Here is a 21567-nt window from a genome sequence, read left to right on the forward strand (position 1 = left end):
ATACAGGGACAGCTTTCACTGAGCAGCTCTGCCTCGGATGTACCTGTTATAATGGCAGCCAGGACCTTCAAACCACTGAAAAGCAAGTTAGGTGAGCACCCTGCCCTTGCAACAAGATTTACATTTTTTTGGCAGACCATTCGCCATAAAGGTCCACCATAAAGCCTTCGAAGAAATGAAGTCCCTGTCTCTGGGCTTTGTCTGGCTCTGTTCTTCGTGGGACCTGGTTCTAGGTACTTAAGAGTCACACTGAGAAAAGCAACAGCATTAACATACATCCTTAAAATCACAAGGGCAAGGGAAGTTCTAACCCTCGGAACGTACCAAAGTGAACAAAATCGCAATAGCAAACTGCAAATAAAACTCCTTGTTGGGGGTACGGATCTAGGAAACAAGCGCTAACACTTTGGTAAAAACGGTGGGGAACACAGTGATTTAAGAAATACTCCAAATCCAGGGGGACTGGGTTCCCCCTGTTTCGTTTCACTATCAAAACTGGTTCATCGCCCATATTTCGTTTACATAGGTCATTTAGAATCCACTTACTGTTAGATGCTGGAACAGCCACGCCCTCATGATATTTGTGGCTACTTTGGGAAAGATGCCACGCTTTTTGTGACGCTTTTTGTCCTTATCTGGATCATCATCGTCACCTGTGCTGGGGGAAGCTACACTGTTGTCCAAGCCATCACCTGCAAACATAGTGAATCAAATTTTGACTGATGCTACCTTGACATGCTTTATTCAAATAGAATGCCTTTGGATATAAACAAAACCAAAAGAGCAATATAAATGATTCATTATTTATTGGGTACTCTTTTTTTTTTTTTTTTTCTTTTTCAAGACAAAGAGAAAGAACAAGGTCCTAGGCTCAAAAGTAGTCAGGTCTGAGGAGCTTCTGCCAAAGGACAGTGGGAAAGGGCAAAGGGAATGGAGAGGGATGTCTGACTTCTTTAGTGGCTTTGTTGCCGTGGTAATTACTCAGATGTAAATAGTTGAGACATGGGAAGTGTAACTCCTACTGGGTAGTTAAATATGGTGGAAGCCAGGCGCAGAGGTCCTGTTCCTGCCTGGGCATTCAGATCCCCCAGAGGGTCACTGATGTCAACTTGGGAGAAGAGGCATTTATTTAAGGTAGCAACTCTTTCCACAAGTGATCTATCTTAAGACTAAAGTAGGCCAGGAACATGTAGTTAATCCATCATATAAGCAATCTGACACAGGAATGCTTCAGATAGAATATAATTTTTCTTGCCATAGAAAGAGAACATCAAGCTTAGTAAGGGAAAACCTCTTGAAATCATTTTTTTTTTAATTAGAAAACAGTGACTATTTAAATCCAAGAAAGTGACGGTAAATGAACAGTCCGTTGGGATTGTATTCCTTATTCATCCAGACAGGTTCTAAAATTTCTTCTAGATTTAAATTTTTCTCACTGAAAAGTCACCTGCTTACACATTCCTGTACACTGAACCCTACTTTTCCATGGATTTTTGTTAGAACACTGAAGTTGCTTCTTCTAGATAAGGTTTGGGATCTGCGACACAATAAAATAAAAAGCGTAGTATTCCTTTCATAATGGCATATTGAACAAGACCAAAAATGAAATTTCTGCCCCTATAATCACACTGTCCAAAACGAGTCATGAGGTGAAAAAATGGAAAGTAAACACCTGGTGTTTGGGTACAAAAGTTAAAAGGGGAAACAACAGTGGACTGAACCTACCACCCGAAAAAGTAGTTTAGCTCCTGTTATACGCTCTGCTCCCCCTGGTACCCCAGCTGTTGGGGGAAGCTCCTGGCTTTTTGAAGAGGACAGGTTGATCCAGGCGCAGGAAGAAAAGGTCAGAGGCAAGGCTGAGCGATGAGCTAGGCTAGCACACCCACTGGGTTTTGTGAGCCCTGGAGAGCCGTCCACGTGGCCCAAAGAACTTTGCTAAGACCGTACACGGGAACTAGCGTCAGATGCCTTCAGATCACTTCACGAATTTCTGTATTCCTTATTTCTGTCCCCTAAATATCCTCTACACGAGAATTCTCTATGTTGACTTCAGTTACTGCAGTCTAATCTAAAGTAGCTATGTCACCATTTATCAATGGTTCGTAACAGAGCTCCCTTGGGAAATCCCCCCCCCATCCCCCCAAAGAGAAAACTGCCCCTCAAATGACCTTGACTTGTACTGAGTTAAAGCTTAAAATTTTTGCTGGGTGAGGAAGAGGCTAATTTCAACATTTCTGCTTTGATTACAGCATATCCACAAAACAAAAAACAAAAAACAAAACTTCTGCAGAACTTTTCTGTTTAATTTTTATCGATTTAAAATCTGTAATTTTATTGCACTCAGTGTTTTGCTGACAAAATTTATATATTCTGTTTACGTACCACGGAATCATAGCTGTGTTCTCAGTGGAAAAGCTTGTAAAGATCCATAGTTCCCAAGCCCTCATTGCATCAGTGAAGAAAGTCCTTGTGATCTCCTTGGGTGACTGGCCCAAGGGGGATGGGATTGGGGGGGGGGGGTCCGTCCCAGGAGGAACGACACCCACAGCCCTAAATCAGTGCTCCTCCCACCCCACCAAACCCTTTATTTGCATAACCAAGTGTTTCATAAGGAGTCCCCTTGGATTTGCCTAATAAATTCTTTGAAATTCCAATATTTAAAGAGGCTTTTTATTCAGAGAAGCAATTCACCCTCTAAAATAACAATTCATTAAAAAAACATGAGAAAAGAAAACAACTCAACAGCATTTAAAATTTCAATGGGCTAATCCACTTTCCATATGCGGAAGGTACCGGAGGAAAAGAAACACACGACTCCATCATTGATTAAAAACGAAAAGCTTCTAACCTAACTAACGACACAGTTTTCCACCACCTCTCCATGACTGTTTTCCACCTTTAAAAAAAAAAAAAAAAAAAAAGAGCCTTTCTCTCCATCTCAAAACCCCTTCAGATTAATTTAGCAGGCAATGCCTAGTGCCTGCCTGGAAGAGAATTCATTGATAATTTATGGAAATATCTACTATAATCCAGCGGAGATGACTTTTTTTTTTCCAGCTTTGTGCATCAATAGATAATCAAGGCCTTAAAGCAGCCTTAGCTTCCCATTACCTCAGGCAAAAGAATTCCTGAAAGCGTGCCTTGAGGGCACCTGAATTATATACTCCATTAGGAGAGGAGAGCTTTCTGCATTCCATGTGTAACACTCACCAGAACCTTTCCTGTTTATTTCTGCTGTATGAAAGCAGAAGCATTAGGAACAGAATTTTTTAAGTGAAGACTTATGTAGATACAATGGAGAAACCTTTCAAGCCAGAGCCAGATCACCCCCTTCAGTCCCTGGCAGTGACCTCTCGCGAATAAAAGGTTTCTATTACATCATTAGCTCAAGCCAAAAACAGCCTTGGCTTAATGCACAGTTTGTTCTTCCTACTGTTTTTAGGCAAATATAGCTACTTTACTCCCATCTGGGAGGGAAATTACACTGCTGGGTTGTAATCTAAGACAAGATTTTCATTGGAAGCAAATGCTTTCAATCCAGTGTAAATACTGGGGCATGTTCAGAAAAGCTTAAAACAATAAACCCTGCTCCTTCCCGACACAAGTTAGGGAAACGGAGAGGACGAGGAAGGAGGGGGCGTAATAAAACAGACTATTCTGAAAGCAAACACTTCCATCGATTTTAATAAATTGTTTAACCTCTTCCACTTTCAAAAACTGAAAATGGATCTTGAAAGAGTCTCCACCTCAGAGGAAAGTCTCAATGGTCAATTGTCCCTTTCACGTTCCCATCCACGCTGCAATTTGATACAGTCACCTCTCTGTGGTCTCTGGAGGATTTATTTCCTTGCCTTTTTTTTTTATTTTTTTTTATTTTTAAGATCACTAAACAAACTTGGAGGACCGCCGGCCGACCACACAGCAGCGGGCAGCAGCTCCGAACCGCATTTGTAAAATGTCAGCAGTGACTTCATTCCCAGAGCTGACTTCTCCCGCCGCCAAATGAAGGCAAACTGAAAAGGTGGAAATAATCATAAAAATGATGCTAGTCCATAAACAAGCTTACAGCCTCATTAGGATAGCAGTAGGCTCCAGTGGGTGATTTATGCTCGGTTTGCTGATGCTATGAGGAAATGCCATAGGGCGACTTTAGCCAATTGCTAATGGTTTCTGACAGCTTCTTAGCAACTAGTGCAAGTAACGTTGTGGCGTTTGCTAGTGACAGAAACCGAAAATGTCATATTATCTGCCCATGTGTCATGAAGTCCGTGTGGCAATTAACTAGCAGGCCAGTGACTGAGGGGCCAGAGGCTCCTGAAAATGGCCTTTGGCTATGCAGAGGCAGCCAATTCTAATGCAGAAAGCCACCTCCCTGCGACTTGCCTGCCTCTGATGAAACCGGGCCACTCAAATCCCCCCTCAGCCCCTCACTGAAGTGCAACTCCAGGCCCCCCTCTCTCTGGGCCCGGGCTCTGGTGCCATCAGAAGACGCTAAAGTGATCTGCTTTGATATGATCATCCGATTGGCTCCTTAATTGGCCATACCTGGCCCTGTGCTTTCCGGATGCTGGATGCTGGATTCCAAGGTGCCAGCTCTTCTGCTGCACTCTCCCAAATTAGTCTAAAAGGATTTGAGATCACTGAAGCCGACTCCTGGCCTGGGAGGCCAGACGGCTGGGAGGAGAGGCGCTCTGGGCGGCCCCCCAAACCCTGGTGAAAAAACACCAGGCTTCTAACAAGCAGGGGGAGAATCCTGGCCACACTTTGCAGGTTTCGAGCTCTCAAAACCATGCACTATATGTCAAACTGTCAAACCTTTCAGCGTGGGCCATTGGCCCTTTCAAATAATATTTAAGAATTGTTTTTACAAAATTTTATAGGCCATGGTCGAGTGAAAGAGGCCGACCGACAAAGAAAGGAATTTGTACTACAATTCGTCTACGGACAATTTCTTGTGAGACCTGGGCCCGTCCCAGCGGAGCAAGGCAGGTGACCTGTGACAGCTCCCAGGCTGTCAGAGAGCTCAGATTTCAAACACGCTCAACTCAAACATCCCTGGTCGCCTATTTAAGCATGCCCAGGCATTTAGACGGCGCTATCTCGTGCCTTTCAAGGCAGGATAAAGCCGCATTTATCGTATTCAGGCCATTCAACGGGTCAGACTGACCGTGTCAGCAAGGGCTCCTTCCCGGCAGGTCAAAGCCCTTCTCCCATTTTTTTCTCCCTCCTAACTCCCTCTTTCCCCCCACCCCAGGACTGCCAGCCCCCAAAACCTATGCAGAGGGAGGCAAACACAAAACCCCCCAAAGTGCCTAAGATTTACATCTCAAGGGATGGGCACTTCACGTGTTAGTGTCAGGGGGCCAGCAGGTAGAAAGAGAACAGGGTGTCTTCCAGAGAGTTCTTTATGTCATAGAGGCAAAACTCCTAATTAGGGAGATGAACTTTCAACTACCAGGGCAAATGAATGTGTAAGTGGTCCCTCGACCCCTCAACCACTCCCCACCATCCTCCATTCCCCTCCACCAACCCCCCATCCCCCACCCCTCCCTCCGCTTCAGGACCATTTCGTTGACAGTTTTGTAGGGAGACTCCATGGTTTCGGGCCATGGTCTTTTCTTAACCTTTACTTTTCTTCCTCTTTGAGTGTTTAGAAATAGAGCCTTTGTCCCCAAGAGGTACCTGGACTCAAAAATCCAGGCCAGTTATCACTGTATCTTTCGATCCTGAGTAAATTCTTTTGTGCCTTGAAAGTTGTCTAAATGGTCAGCTCAAAGCCCTCTTAGGCTTGTAGAGGTCAGGTTGGGAGGCGGCTAACTTTGCATCCATCCTTAAGGGATCTCTGCTTTTCTCTTGTCTGTTTCCTCCCCGAGCACACTCCCATCGGAGAATATGGCATTTCACCCCTTAAGGAGTGTGTAGAGCATTCCTGCCTTTCCAGGGGCTGCTGGTGCAAACATCCCATCAGTGTGGAGAGGTCAGGTTTCCTTTGTAGTCGAGCTATCTGGGCGCGCCAGGTTGCTAAGAAAAATGGAAAAACTGCCCCAAACCCACTTCTCCAGACCCTGGCTGTGTCTGCTTAGCCAGAAGTCAGAGGGGATATTGTTTCTGTGTTATGTTAAGAGGATACATGGTGAGAGTTATAGACAAGCCTTTCTCAGGAACCGGCCAGAAGACTTCAGAGGTTTTAAGGAAGTGTTTTGTCTTCATTTAGAATGCGTTAGAGCTGCCAGGATGATTTTTCAAAGACACATATCTGATCATATAACCCTGGCACTTAGAATCCATCTGTGGCTACCTTTTGCCTTCAAGAAAAAGGTCACACACTTTGTAGCCTGGCAGAGAAGGCCTTTCATGGTCTCTCTCCAGGGCTGTGTTTCCAGCCTATCTGCTGTCTGTCCCCATGGGCACCATGTTCACAGCGCCACCCGTCCTGAGCCCCCCTGACGCTCTCAGGGTCTTACTGCACACACGGCTCTCATAGCTCTTTGTGTCCCCCTGTGCTGGTCCCTTTCCCTGTAGCATCCTTCCTGACAAACTCCTTGGTGACCTTTGAGGTTCAGCTCAATGCCATCTCCTGTAAGAAGCATTTGCTGGACTCTAGTAATCTTCAGTAATCCTCCTCCCCAATCCTGTGTGACTTTCCCCCCCGATATTCCTCCCCCCAGACACACGTCATACGCTGCTAGGATTGTTGATTTCCGTAGGTGCCCCCTCGACTTGATTACAGACTACAAGAAAGCAGGGATCTGGTCACACTTCTCGCTGACTCTCCAGCCCCAGGGTTACCCCAGTGTCCAGGGTACAAACTTGTCAATTGTTTATTAAATGAATGAGTAAATGCATTTTTTTTTCACTGCCTGGAGAAAACCGGAGTTTCAATGTCCAGCTTTTACAATTCTTTTTGATACCTACCTGAATTAAACTCGAAAAACCACTCACCAGTGACATTCAATGAAATATAAGAAAACATAAAAGAATGCGTTCTCCAAAGCTGGGAAGTTTCCATGAACTCTTTAAGCTCATCTTAGACAAAAGATGGACTGAGTTAAAGTATCAGAGTTCTTTACAATGGTTACCATAGCCCTTTAGAAATACACCCCTACTTCCTGCAGTTATCATCGAAAACTATTTACCTAACTAAAATTTCTTGCTGTTTCTGCATTTGCCCTGAGTTCAACTTTAAAAAAATAAAGGAAAGGTTATTTGTTTCCTTCTGCATTTTTCCCCCGAGGAATTCATTTTAACTACCCCTCCTTGACATATCACCCAGTTTTACCATAGCAGAGAATCTAAGCAGACAATTTGACCCTGAGCTCAGACTCCAGACTCGCACCTGATAGACACGGTGCAAACACAAGTCTAGAACTGTGGCTTCTCCTTGGTTTTGCCAAGTCACGTGTCAGTCTTTCCCACAGCATCCTTCCACACCTGCCTTAGCAATTCTTTAGCAACAGGTTATCCAAGGACCTTAATACCTGATACTGTTACAGACTGCATGCCATAGGCTCCTGGGAGACATTAGAAAGAGTTTTGCAAGATAAATGAAGATATGATACAACCTCTTAAGCTTAATGACACATTTTCAAGAGAAACAGAGTAGACATCATGTATCTCCAAATCTGCAGCCGATAGACATCTGTACTCGTCTAAATCCAATGGTCAGCTTCTAAGTTTAACTCCAATTAGGGTTCTGTTAACTCAGCCTCCCTTTTGTATCTCTTCCTCTCCTTAGGTGTTTACGGTTTCCTTGTTAGTTCAACGTAATTCTCAGTTGATCACAGGAAAATAACAAAGGAGAGCACATTCCCATCTATTTTATTTTACCACCCACGGCTTTCCTGAAAATTTTGAGGTAGTTCCTTCGGAAACCAAGATAAGGTGTTGGTACCAGTCCTGGCAGCACAGGGTCCTAGGAAGAGCTTCACACACGCGCAGTGGGGTGGAAATAGCGGTGTCATTGATCGAAAAGATGGAGGGAAGACCAGCAGGGGAGAAGACTGAGAAGAAGCAAACTTTAAGTAAACACGTTATTGGTGCTTCTAAAAGGAGATGTCTGGCTATGCTTCCTGAGGTTGGCTTCCCAGGGAGTGGCTATGAGGCTTTTCATTCCTAGTTGAATTTAGATTTGTTAAATGGTGACGAATATTTGTTAATAGTTAACCACTGAGGAATGAGCTCACAGCCTCACTCTGCCCTTTAGTGGACCCCTGACATCACAGAAACCCAAGGGAGGAGCTGGAGAGGCAGAGCCTGGAGGCAGGAGCGCTCTCCAGGAACCTGCTGCCCCCTTTTCTAGAGAATCAATGCAGCATTCAAAAGCGCGCTCTGTACGTGCCACTATCTTATGCATAAACTGGGCCTCCCATCATTCATTGACCGGTCTAACAAAAATGGACTGAACTTCTACTGGGTCCCAAACACTAAAGCCAACCCTGAGAGACATAAGTGGTGAACAAAACCAGACAGAGTCCCTTTTTCTATGCGCTTTCCAGCTGGACAGCGCAGAAGTTAAACAGAATGGTCACAGCAATAAGGGTGCGATTTCACTCCATCAGAAGGAAACATAAATCTGTGAGTGTGTGGAACAAAGGAAACCGCCTTGGATGGGAGTGACCTGGAGTAGAAATCTGCAGGGTGGAGAAAAGTCAGCTAGGTATAGTGGACAGCCTCAAAGGGCAGAGGGCGGAGAAAGCACTGCAGGCCGTGGGAATCGCATGTGCAAAGGCCCTGTGTGTGTCCTAAGGAAGCACGAAACAAGCAGAGAACTGGAACCTGGGAAAGCAGGATCAGATGGGGCTGGAGAGATAAGACGAGCAAGACCACACAGGACCTGTGGGCCACGGTTAGGATTCGGGCGTGATCCCACAGGCCCTAAGGGCTGTGACCTATATGGGTATTTCTGCACTGTCATCGGTGTCCTCTCCACTGCGTGCTAGGTACATTTTACCAGATGAGGCTCATCCTCCAAGGTCTCTTTCTAGCTCAACTTAACAAATTCCTCGATTCCAAACTAAGACTGGAGAACGAGGGACCAGGGAAAAGCAATGAGTCTATTCAGGCAACCCCAGTGTGAGCACCGATTACATCCTGAAGTTAATCTGTAAGCAGGTCTCTTGGACATTAGGACATATTTTTCACACAGAAGCAAGTTACGGATGGTGATGGTTCCCAAGGCTTGTTCATCAAAAGCCAAAGTAATTCATTAAGGGAATGAAGTTCCACCTGCCATGTGAGCCCTGGGTGCAGGAAGTCAGGAAGTGCAAGAACAAGGAGGAAGGTGAGTTTCTTCTCGTATTTCTGCACAGTCAGCCTAGGAGGATGTGCAAATATGTGCGACTGCCTTCAGTGCCTCTTTTTCTGTATCTCTCCCCCGCTGCATAGTATCCCTGTCCTGGAGTTTCCAAGTATCCCAATGCCTTGTGCGGGCACTCAGCCTCCCCACTGTGGTCATATGGTCACATCACCTAGACTGAGTCTTCCTGCCATGAAGTCACACTCATCATCTCCCACCAATCACAACACCCAGGCTGTCAGTGTAGGTAATCTGAGCCGGACTTTGGGTAGAAAGCCACCTGAAAGAACGAATTCCTTCCAGGAATGAGTAATTGATGCCTCCCTCACCTTCCCGGAAGTGTGGGCATTTTTTAAAGAAGCTTCGTTCATGTAAATGAATCTTTAAATGGCAGAATTTCAGGAAGAGAAAGAAGTTTAAAAAGCCTATGGAGAGGTGCGGATATAGCTCAGCGGTAGAGCTCATGCTTACTTAGCAGGCACGAGGTCCTGGGTTCAATTCCCAGCACCTCCATTAAAAATAAATAAATAAACCTAAGTACCTCCCCCTGAAAAGCAAATTAATAAAAAGCTTATGGCTTGTATATTTTCAATCAATGGATGTCACTCTTTCAAAAAAGCCCGTGTCAGTTTTCTAACTGATGGTGACATCCGCTACCCCCAACCACCAACCCCAAGTCCCTGCCTCTATGTGGGAAGCCACGTGCTTCTGAACATGCCACGGTTTCTCACAGACACTGGGAGGATAGGACGTGGGTCCCGTGGATGTAAAACATGGAGAACAGGAGTCAGAGATCCAGGTTAGAAGTGTGTGCGTGTGGGTGTGTGTGTGGGTTGTCCATACTTTGGATGTTTATAGTGTAGGGGTTGGCCAGCCTGTTGAAATGCATTTGGAATAACTTCTTTCCCATAAATGACACATTCTATTAAGCTTCCATCATGACCTGACTCTTCATTAATGCAGAAAATGTAACTGGGTGAAAACTATATGGAAAGAAATCCACAAAATAACGGAGGTCCAGAATGAAAACACTTGCTGGATTTTTATGGAATATAAAAAAAAATTGTTAAAATTTGAATGTATAGTGGATGGGATTAAAGGAAGAAATGACTTTCTAAATTCACGGAGAGTAAGAATTGTCAGTCAGGGTCTAACAATATTCATATTTATAGCTCACCTCAGATTCAGTTTATGTAAATGTTTGTACAGGTAGAGGACTGTGGACAGATACAAGGTACACCAAAAAGCAGATACATTTTCCAAGTTTTGTTTTTTCCTTAAATCACTGTACTTTGTTCTTTTGAGATAGGAATACCTTTTTTTAGTAATTCTGTCTGACTTTTGGACTTGACTTCTCCTCAGGGGCACAACAGCAAACTAATTACCTTCATACAGGGAGCAAACATCAGTGGTGAATAGGAAAGAAGAAAAAATCCCACAGATTTTACTTATTTTTCCATCTATGCAGCATTTTTTTTTTACACAACTAAACACCATGGAAAATCCCTGCAAAAACAGCATAACTTCTGAATGAAGTCTTAGAAACTTCAGGATGTGAGTGCACTATAAAATATTACTGAAATCTATGTATTTATACTAACAATAAAACAAGATGGAAATCCCCAACCTTTTTTGAAGAAACGAAAAGAGAATACACTTCAGTCGCAGAGGGAACACAGCATAAACTCATAAACTTTTGTTTTGAATTAACATCTCAGAAAGCATTTTAGGACCTAGTATTTTGCCTATTTTTAAATATTTTAGTAATGTATGACAAGTTCACTGCTTGAAATAGTCTTCCCAAAGTATATGAAACAGATACCAACGGTCACAAAGTCCTATAGAACCACGAAAGCAAATGTTCTGCCAGTAAAAAAAAAAAAAGAAAGAAAAAACAAAAACAAAACAAAAAACAACCGAACGCCACACTTGGGATCTTACAGAGAGGCAGACACACACACACCCCATTTATTTTTCTGATACCTTTGAAAGCTTGCCATAAAATTTACTTTTAAACTTCCATCTACTCTGCATGTGTGCATATATATTACGGACGTACACAAGTGTGAATGTACACACACTTTTACACGGACAGGATAACATTTCTTTATCAAAGAGGTCGCTTCTTCCACAAACTCAATTATATCAGACACACTTGAAAAGCAGGATTTTTTTTTTTTCAAGTTTCTGACTTGAACATTAGAAGCAGTGGTTCTCCATTTCGGCTACACAAGGAATCACGTGGTTGCTTTTACAAATGCTGAAGCCTTACGCTGTGCTGGAGACCAATTAAACCAGCATTTTGGAGGCTGAGATCCCAGCATTAGTGATTTTTAAAGCTCCAAGATGATTAAACTGTACAGCCAAGTTTGAGAACCACTGGATTCAAATCACAGATGAAGTGTGGTAAAGCTCATAGACCTTCCACCAAGAAATGACCACAAGCCCCTTAATCAGAGAATTGTTATGTTTATTTTAGATGCAGTTTTCAGTTTACTCAGCTGGTTTCCTGCCTTATAGTTTGTAGGCTGAGAACTTTGTAAAAATATAGGACGACCAAGAGACCAAAAAAAAAAAAAAAGAAAGAAAAGAAGAAGAAGAAGAAGAAGAAAGAACCTAAGACGCACAGCACACCGGGGTCCTTTCACAGAGGGCCGACAAATGCTAAAGAGGGCTGTCCAAACAAGAAAGATAGGATGTAGAGCCGTAATTCACGTATCTACTGACTTTCAGTGGTCTTTTTTGAAGTCTATTATAATCGGATATGATAGAGTGTATGTGTGGTCTGGAGCCATTTTCATTTAAAATGCCCCTAAATTTTTAAAAGTAGGATTCTGTTCCGCTGGACCACATCACTCTTGAATGACTCCAGATAAACCAGGATAACGTGACTACAGTCTGAATAACTCTTTCCCTGTGTCTGTCCTCACACTGCCGGTCTGTGTGGTTGGATGAACAGAGCCTTGGCAACGAGAGCACTATGTGGTGGTTAAACTTGGGGCACCAGCCCATCCTGACTGTCCCTGGCTTCCTGAGAACCTTCTCTCCAGGAACTCATGGGCACTGTCCTCTTCATCCCTTCCTGATGTCCTTTTATTCTGCTCTCAGTCCGTAAGACAAGGTCATGGTCTGCACCAGAAGGGCGCCAGGGTGGCTGAAGGTGGAGCACCGTGGATGAGAGAGGGGGACCTACCTCCCGGGACAGAAGTTGGAGCGAGAGGAAATGCCGTGGGTCAGGGCGGAAAAAAAGAGATGGTATTCCATCCGCACGGACGGATTTCTTTGCACGGCAAAGTCAAATGGAACTAGGTTGTGAAATGTAGATTAGGAAGTCTTTTGGGAGAATGAAGAGATAGTAAGTATAGTTGGAAGGAAAATGGGCAAGAAAGACGTTGGAATTAAAAAAATATAATAAAGGCTTGTTAGTTTCTTATTTTCAAGCCATCGAAAAATCCAACAGTTTCTGAAAGAAAAGCTTTGAGAATTATGGGCTTGTGTCTGCTGTTACTACACTGAACTTTCTCTCCCTCGATCATCCAAGGTGCCAGCTCTTTTGCAGACGTGTGGTGCCCACACACCAGTCACTCAGTTAATTAGGGACAGGTGCCTGCCGTCTGAAATAAGCACGCTCGGCAAGGTGGTGACTTGACTTGGGTGTGCATTGTATAGAGATAAAACTTTTTAGAGCAGTGCTGCCCCCACTTAAATGTGTATTCCATAAAACACCAGGGATCTTGCTAAAATGTAGTTTTGGATTCAGTAGGGAAGGAGCCTGAGATTCTGCATTTCCAGTAAGCTCAAAGCATCCGAGGCGCTGCAGAGGCCGTGCTGCGGGTTCAAGGACCACAAGGTTCATCTCAGCAAGGCTCTGGGGCGTCTCCCGCCATGGGCACAAAAAGCCAGCAAGCGTGTTGGGTGCACGCGGATGCCTGGCTATAAAGCAAGATAGGGACAGCCTCCCATCCTGCCACACAATGAAGTGCACCTATGCCTGCTGGGCACGGCTGACGGCGAGGCTGTTTGGGTCCTCATTTGACCCTGCAACCTCACTGACGTCTCTCGGTCTAACTAGAGTTAGCAGAGCAAGCCCGGATGTCTCCCAAGGGCGACTCCTCCTCCTGTGCGTGCTCCAGCCCTCCCTCCTCCTTTGTCTCCTCCGCACATGCTGCACCTCACTCCCCGCCTCCACACTAGAGGCGTGTTAAGAGAACAGCTCAGCCCCTGGCATTGGGCTGCCTAGGTTCGTGTACATCCCATCATCTTCCCCACTGGCGGCTGGCTGTGTGACCCTGGGCAAGTTATTTAACCTCTCTCAGCCCTTGGGGGAAAAACAATGAGCCTAGTAATAGTACTTACTCATTAGAGTTATTGGACAGATTTAGTAAAATAAGATGCATAAAATGTTTACCACCCCACCTGGCAGCGGTGGCTCAGCTCAGTGAATGCTAGCTCCTGTAAAGGCTTTTGAGGACTTTCTGTCAGCAAGGGGACATGCGTCCTGAAGTCCTCACCCAAAGCAGGCAGACACTCACTGCCACTTCTGTCATGCCTCCTCACCGCCCCCCGCATCCCATTCGCATTCCTAGGAGCCAAACTTTTGCAAAACATATACACCCACCCTCCCAGCACTGCATATTATTTTCCTATTTTTCTTTTCTTCTATTTCCCCAGAAAACCCTGGAGGGATGTGGAACTTTGTAAGTGGGCTTCAGAGTGAAAAGGTGAAGCAGGGCTGCCTACACGGTCCTGTCCCATGAAGCTGGTGGCCTATTGCTGGATGGTGATGCGGGGGAAACAGTCTTTATTAACGCAAGGTCTCGCTTCCCACACAAAAGCGGTAAATTCACAATAACTTGCCCTCTGCTCCCTAAATAATATTTCCGTGGCAGTTGTTAACAGCAAAGGGCTTTTGTTCTTGATTTACAGATGTGGAGAAAAAGTTCTATCATTTAAGAAAGTATCCTTAAGGTCTAGGAAGAGCCAGACGCACTAAAGAATAGCAGGGCTAATTTTCAATTATAGTCCATCTCTTGTCTAGATAGTAAGAATAAGAGTAATGATAAAAACAAACAATTACTGAGCACTTACTAGATACTCGAAACTGTATTTGGCCTTTATTTTCAATCAACTAATCCTCTCGGAAACCTCAGATGTTAAAGTTATATTATCCTGGTTTAAAAAAGAATCAATTTCTCCATATTTCAAAAACGCTTTACTCAGTATGGTCCTTTCAAGGACTATTTTAGTAGCCAGTAGAAATAACTCGTGTTTACTGACGGACGATTATGGGCCGCACAGGGAACACATGCCATGCGGGTGCTTTTCTGAATGACCTCATGTCATCTTTGCAACTGCCCTGACGCACAGATACGGAGACAGACTGCTCTGCAGACAAGGAAATGGTGCTCCTTGTGGATTCGAATCCAGATCTGACTCAAGGCTGAACGCCGAACCACTCTAGAGCCAGCCTCTCCATGTAACCCACTCGATCAGATAAGGCGATCGAGGAGCATTTCTTTAACCTCCAGAAAGCTCTCCCAGAGAAGAACAGTGGCCTTTCTCACGTTGTCCACAGCCGGCACAAAGCCTGACCTATAATGCAGGCATCTCAAGGGTTCCAGGATCGTACTCTTTCCACCAAAGGCACAGAAGCAAGAGACGCCGAGGCAGCAGTCTCCGAGTGCCCCGTGACTGGTCCTTAGTCAAAGCGAATGGGAAAAGGTTACGTACAGAAACCACTCCTGAAGAGGACAAGGAAGAAAGCAAATACCAAGTGCTGATGGATCTGGAGAGAGGACGCAAGAAGGGGGGTTGTCAAAGGAGCCACGCTGCAAAAGAGTGAGGCAACTTCACTGGAGGTGCTTCCAAAAATAAAAGAAAATCATATAGAAAAACTTCATGTAAGGGGTAGAAATTGAAGAGCCAAATATCAAAACGCAGAGGGGAGAACTGAGCCAGCCAGAGAACCACCCACCGAGGCCCCTGCCCTCTCCCGAGGCTTCAGAGCGCTCACCTATGAAATGACCAAAAATCTGGCAATGCCTGGGACAGAAAATATGACAAAGTGCACATTTCCTAGCATCACACGATGGTTTCCAAGTGTCCCTCCGTATCAGGAGCCTGAAGTTGTATTAGTAGGAGAGCTGGGAGGAAGCTGGAGATGTCCATGCATTCTGCTTTCTAAAATCAGGAGTCCACTCCACCAGGCGGCTCAGCCAGAGAGTGGGGGTGGGAAGGAGGTGGAGGGACCGCAAGCTCCCAGGAGAGTTGATTTTCTCTCTCCACGTATGTATCAAAACCAGGAAAGTCTCCCCTCCAAGGGGGATATGGAAACCCAAACCATGCTGCCCCACAGACACCAGCCTACAGTGGAGGACACCCAAGGGGTAGCCGTGTTCCAGACCTGTGGGGTTTTCAGTGATGGTGTCACCTACACGCTGACCCGAAGTCTACCCGGGCTGAGGAGGGAGTAGCAGAATCCGTGAGTTAGTCTCAGCTACAGAAGGCAGACATCTCCCCTCCCACGGAGAGAGGGGTGATGTCACAGCACCCGACACCCTCTCTCTCCACCAGCTTGTTTCTTCCTCTTCCGGAGTTCCCGCAGCTGCACCTCTACATAACCCTGCCTGGGACCCCCTCGTTTTCCGAGACATTCATCCCACAAGACGGAAGAGTCAGAGTGGCCTTGGTCCCTTGACAATCCACTGGACCTAGATTCACAGGAGCAAGGGCCGACCTTTACCTTAAATCACCCTACCTACACCAGCGCCCCACCGGATACGTCCTCCAGTGCGGGCACGCCTCTGGATTCCCTGCTCTGCTCTTGGCCCTCTTCTGGGTCTGGTCTTGCCCCCGACCGCACGCTGGCAGGAACCTCTATCTCCCCTCCTCCCCCAGGCCCTGCCGGCCTTCCTTCCCAGGGCGGAACATTGCTCCCAGCTGGAGGGGATCCTCTCCCTTGAAAACAGACCTCAGAAGGCCAGTCCCAGCCCTGCCTGACTTCTGAGTTGGCCTATGGCCTGGAATTCTTTGCTGCTGGCCCCTCCCACCAGACTGGGCATCCTGAAGGGCAGGCCTGAACATGATCCCGCTTTGGATGCTGTATCTTGGACCACCCAGCTGCCTGCTCGGAGGCCCGCTTCTCTACCCAGGTTAGATGCTCCAAGTCCTTGTCTTCTTTTTTGTTTATTTGTTTGGGGTTTTGGGGGGTTTCGTTTGTTTGTTTGTTTTGATGGAGGTAGTGGGGGTAGAACCCAGGACCTCGTGCATGCTAAGCACACGCTCTACCACTGAGCTCTACCCTCCCCTCCAGTCCTTGTCTTCTTAATAATGAGGCTGCTTCAGCCCTGCCCCAGCTCCCCGTGCCACCCAGTGTCTCTGTGCTGCTGAGAATCTAACCCAGCTCCTAACCCGCAGCATGTCCTGCCTGCCTCTCCCTGGACACACCACACTGGGAAACAGCCCCAAATCACATCCATTCAAATCCAGACAGTCTGTGAGAGTGGGATTTCCATATCAGAGACCAAAAGGGGTGTGGGAAACACAGCCTTCCTCTCTGTATCTCATTCACACCCAAGGACTTCTTCCTTCCGGAAACCTCTCTGGACTGGATGAAGACGGAGGAGCAGAAGGACCTTGAGCTCACCTCCTCTCTGAAAAGAACAAAATCACAACTTACTTCTGAACAACCATTGATTTAAAAAAGGCTGGAACCAACCCAAAAAGATCTTCTACATCTAAAGACACAAAGAAGGAATCACGAGACAGTAGGAGGGGGGTACTTGCAATATAATCAAATCCCCCAAACTGGAGAATAATTACATTTCAGAGGTTCACCCGCAGGAATGAGAATTCTGAACCCCACGTCCAGCTCCCCAGCTCGGGGGTCCGCCATCAGGAAGAGGAGCCCCCAGAGCATTTGGCTTTGATGGCCAGCGGGGCTTACTTGCAGGAGGTCCATGGGACTGGGGGAAACAGAGACTTCATTCTTAAAGGGAGCACGCAATACCTCTCTAAAGGGACTCCCCATCAGTCAGGCATCTCTGCAATTTTTGGAGCAGTAAGTTCCCTCCGGTGTAACAGAGACAAGCACCGGCAGAACGGGAGCCAGCACAAGGCACAGTCTGGTCTGAGCAAGAAGACTGGGAAGGGGGATGGTGGGTCACTGCAGGCCCAAAGCTAGATGCCTCCCCTCTCTGGTCCAAAGATGATGTGCATGTAACCAGGTTAAAAAAAAATATAGAACTTTGAAGAATCAGGATGGGAAGACGATCTCCATCAGAGAAGCCTACAAACTTCCAAGACATGCAATGTGACTTATCTGGGGCCATGTTATCACAAAAGAAAGGATGCAAACTGAAGCTTTGGAAGCTGCTCTGAGTGACCCTGTTAATGGTCTCTCTTCTGTACTTGCTTGTTTTCCTTATTTTTTTAAACGGGAAGGTGGGTGTTGCGAAGTTCTGCCTGGGCTATGTGAATGTGAAATGATTGTTCCAGGTCATCCTAAACTTGGCAGTGAATCAAGGGCAAGTTCCCAGATGGTCACACAGTGATTTCACGACATCGGGCCATTATTTCTCATCTCTCCAAGTTCCCGCACTTCACCAAACAGAGGCACTCATGACCGACCTAGACGTCAGAGCCCAGGACTACTATCTGTGTCACCTTTGTGAAGTGGCTCCATTTGCTGAGACCCCCTTCCTCCATCCACAGTGGTAGTAAGGAACTAGCTAAGTCAAAGCGGGTGTTGTGAGGAACAAGTGGGATTATATATGTGAAAACTCCTGGGAAAATGTGAAATACTGTAAACGTGCCCCTTCTTTAGGAGAACTTCTAGGATTCTCCAAGACAGAGGCAGATGCGTTTTCTGTGTGCCAATAATTCTAACTGGTGTTACACCGCATTTCCATGGCCTGTTTATCCACCAGCCATTCCCGCTAGATTCTAAGCTCCCTGAACACAGTAGATATGCAGCTTGGTCACCACTGTGTACCCTTAGGGCCTACCACTAGCAGGCAGCCAGTGTTTGATGAGTGAATGGCAGACTGAAATCATAAAGCTATGTAAATTTATTCAGAGTAATGCAGGGGTGTGGTGGGGGGGGCAGCAGAGGAAAGTTGATCTTTACAGTTTTTGTTTCTCTACAGAAAAAATATTTCAGCTTTTTGCCCTGAGTTAGTTCCACTCTCTTTCTCTCTTTTTTTGAGTCAAAATATAGTTGGTTTACAATGCTGTGTTAGTTTCTGCTGTACAGCATAGTGATTCAGATATTACAAACTATTGAATATAGTTCTCTGTGCTATACAGTAGGTCCTTGATGTTAGTTTTACATATAGTAGTTTGTATCTGCTAATTTCAAACTCCCAATTTATCGCCTCCTTTCCCCTTCAGTAACCGTAAGTTTGTTTTCTATGTCTGTGAGTCTGTTTCTGTTCTATAAATAAGTTTATTTGTGTCATTTTTTTAGGTTCCACATATAAGTGATAGTATATGATATTTGTCTTTCTTTGTCTGACTTACTTCACTTAGTATGATCATCTCTAAGTCCATCCATGTTGCTGCAAATGGCTTTATTTCATTCTTTTTATGGCTGAGTAATATTCCATTGTATATCTATACCACATCTTCTTTATCCAGTCATCTGCTGATAGGCATTTAAATTGCTTCCATGTCTTGGCAATTGTAAATAGTGCTGCTATGAACATTGGGGTGTATGTGTCTTTTTTGAATTAGAGTTTTCTCTGGATATATGCCCAGGAATGGGATTGCTGGATCATATGGTAACTCTTTCATATATATGGAAAATACAGAATTCCTTCTGAGAAAAATTTAGCAAAGAATTTAGTTATACAATCTAGGAGTTTGCTAAATCCTCATTTCTCATGCAAGGAGAACTATTACTTAAGGAAAACCTGACTGGGTGGTGGATTCAACTGACTGAAAGGAGAGGAGAGGCTGGGAGCAGCTTTTTCCTCATATGACTCTTTTTTGTCACAAGTGAACTAATGAAGTACGGTCTTCATTGGTCTAATTAAACCTGTATTTCTGCACAGGCCATCTCACCATCACCCACACATGCTAAAGACAATCGTACCTTCACAGGAAACAATGAGATGGCTAAAGAATCATCCGGAGCCTAAATTCTAGGCGTATTGTCCCCAGATGAAATACAGGCAGATGATCCAGTCATATTTTCAACCTCTCTCTCTCTCTCTGTGCTTAAATTGGTCTGATTAAGTGATGTATGGGTCACTAAGAGTAGAAGCAGTTAAAATGATTGTTTTACGTTTAATGAAGAACATCAGTATTTTTAGCTGCTCTATTTATTAGAAAGTACATTAGAGAGTGTGTGACCATGGACTGTGTGGTTTACTGTTAGGGGAGTCATAACATGTGCGGCAAAAGGCGGGGATCAAACAGGCAGGGACATTTTGTTCCTGCTCATTTGCAGTGAATGAAAATTAACCTCATAACAAGTGGATAGTCTATGTAACTACTCCACAGAGGGAATGCAAAGAGTAATTATAACTTCTCAGCTTATTCTACGATTATTGATATGATGGTGGAAGAAAAACCAAGATCATTTTCTAAAGATGTAGTTGAAATGGGGAACTCATTTACAAGGAAATAAATATCACAGGAATAATGATATTAGCAGGACTTGAATCCCTCGGTTTTTAAGGCGACTCAGCCGTACGAAAGCGTGACGACACAGTAAGGCACCGACGTTACAGCTGGGAGACAGCAAAGCCCCGTGTTAAACTGGAGGGACAGGATTACAGTAGACAAAATCAAAGTGCCAATTCCTGTCCTGATGGTCAGGAGAGATAAAGAGAGGCTTGGACCCCAGACTCAGCTCCAGTTTATGCCTTCAAGGTCAGACTACAGAAGAATAAATGCCAGCATTGCTAGAACTGCCAGATGCCTTCAGGTGCTCAGGGAACCAGGTGATCTCTTAGACAAACGAGCCTTATGGAACTTAGGGTTTTAATTCCGTGCATCACATGCTGACGTCTCTGTGCTCTAGGGGCTTCTCTGCCAGGCAACATGGTCCCCAAGTCCACCCCCAACGTTTAAAGCCCACCTGGGTGGAGCATGGCTCCCTCTGATGCCTCTTTATGAAGAGGAGGTCTACCTACCTACCTGCGTGGGAATGGGTGACAACTTGTCCAAAAGTAAAGGTGCAAGTAACAGCCCCTGAAAGGTGCTCAACAACGTAACCAAGACGATGCAACTCTCCGTAGAGCCATGAGACAAACTTCCAGTCTCTTGAATAGGACCAAAGAAAGACTTTTCCAGCTAATTGTTCCAAATGACCAGTAGTCACTGCTGTGTAACTGCACTGCTCCCCAGCTCCGACAAGGGGCGTCTGGCCCTCAGACAGGACGGCCAGATCTACACAGACCACCAAGGCGCTCTCTCTCAAGGACGTCTGCTCTCGGCATCTCCAGGAACAAGCTGATGGCTCAGCTCCGAATCAGCTGGAGACTTGCAGAAAAGAATGGGCTTTTGCATTCCCCTGCTGTCCGTCTCCTGCTAGACCCTGGCCAGAGAGCAGCGATCTTCTTAGCTTAGTGCCCAGGAGGCAGTCCCGCCAACGCACGACGGAGAAGTTAACCAAATGATAGAGTTATCAACCACGTTTGCACAGTGCTGAACGCGGCAAACAGAGCTGGATAAAGGCTTAAGGCCTCAATACCTTGTAACGACTCATAATAAAAAAGAATATGGAAAGGAATGTACATATGTGTGTGCAAAAATGAATCACCATGCTGTACCCCAGAAATTAACACGACACTATAAATCAATTTTTAAAAAAATAATAATAATTTTTAAAAAAGAATTAAGGCCTCAGCATTCCACCCAGAGTCCCCCTTAAGAAAATCACCAAGAAAGTCCGCATCCTGTACTCAAGGGCCAAAGCCACCTGCAGGCCTCTTCTCGGTTCTGACTCTCCTAGCAAATACACGGAGTTGTGTCTGTAGGCGCAGTGACGGTGCAAGGGGACTGGGAGGTTTAAGGCTGCCTGGCAAGCTGGCTCCCTCTTCTGTTCTTGGAGGGCCGCGAGGGTGCTGGGGAAGAGTCTCCAGCTTGCCTGGGCTGCAGTGGCCCCTGCAGCCCCCTCCCCTTGGCCTTGCTCCATCTCGCTCTCTCTCTCTCACACACACACACACACACACACACACACACACACACACACACACACAAAAGGTCTGCACGTCTTGTGAGGGTAGATCCAGAGCTGCAACTGGCTGTCAAGGAAGTTTTGAAAG

The 21567-nt window shown here is 45.5% G+C and overlaps 1 protein-coding gene across 3 annotated transcripts in view; it reads right to left on the minus strand.

Annotated features, from left to right (window-relative positions):
• MEIS1 (Meis homeobox 1) overlaps positions 1-21567 on the minus strand; it is a 131706-nt gene that overhangs the window by 57671 nt on the left and 52468 nt on the right. For all 3 annotated transcript variants that reach the window (XM_010979914.3, XM_010979915.3, XM_064494437.1), the window contains one exon: positions 547-692. In XM_010979914.3, the coding sequence (XP_010978216.1) occupies positions 547-692 (146 nt within the window). The remainder of the gene's footprint in view (positions 1-546; positions 693-21567) is intronic.

This window comes from Camelus dromedarius, chromosome 15, assembly GCF_036321535.1.
Source record: "Camelus dromedarius isolate mCamDro1 chromosome 15, mCamDro1.pat, whole genome shotgun sequence".
NCBI lineage: Eukaryota > Metazoa > Chordata > Mammalia > Artiodactyla > Camelidae > Camelus > Camelus dromedarius.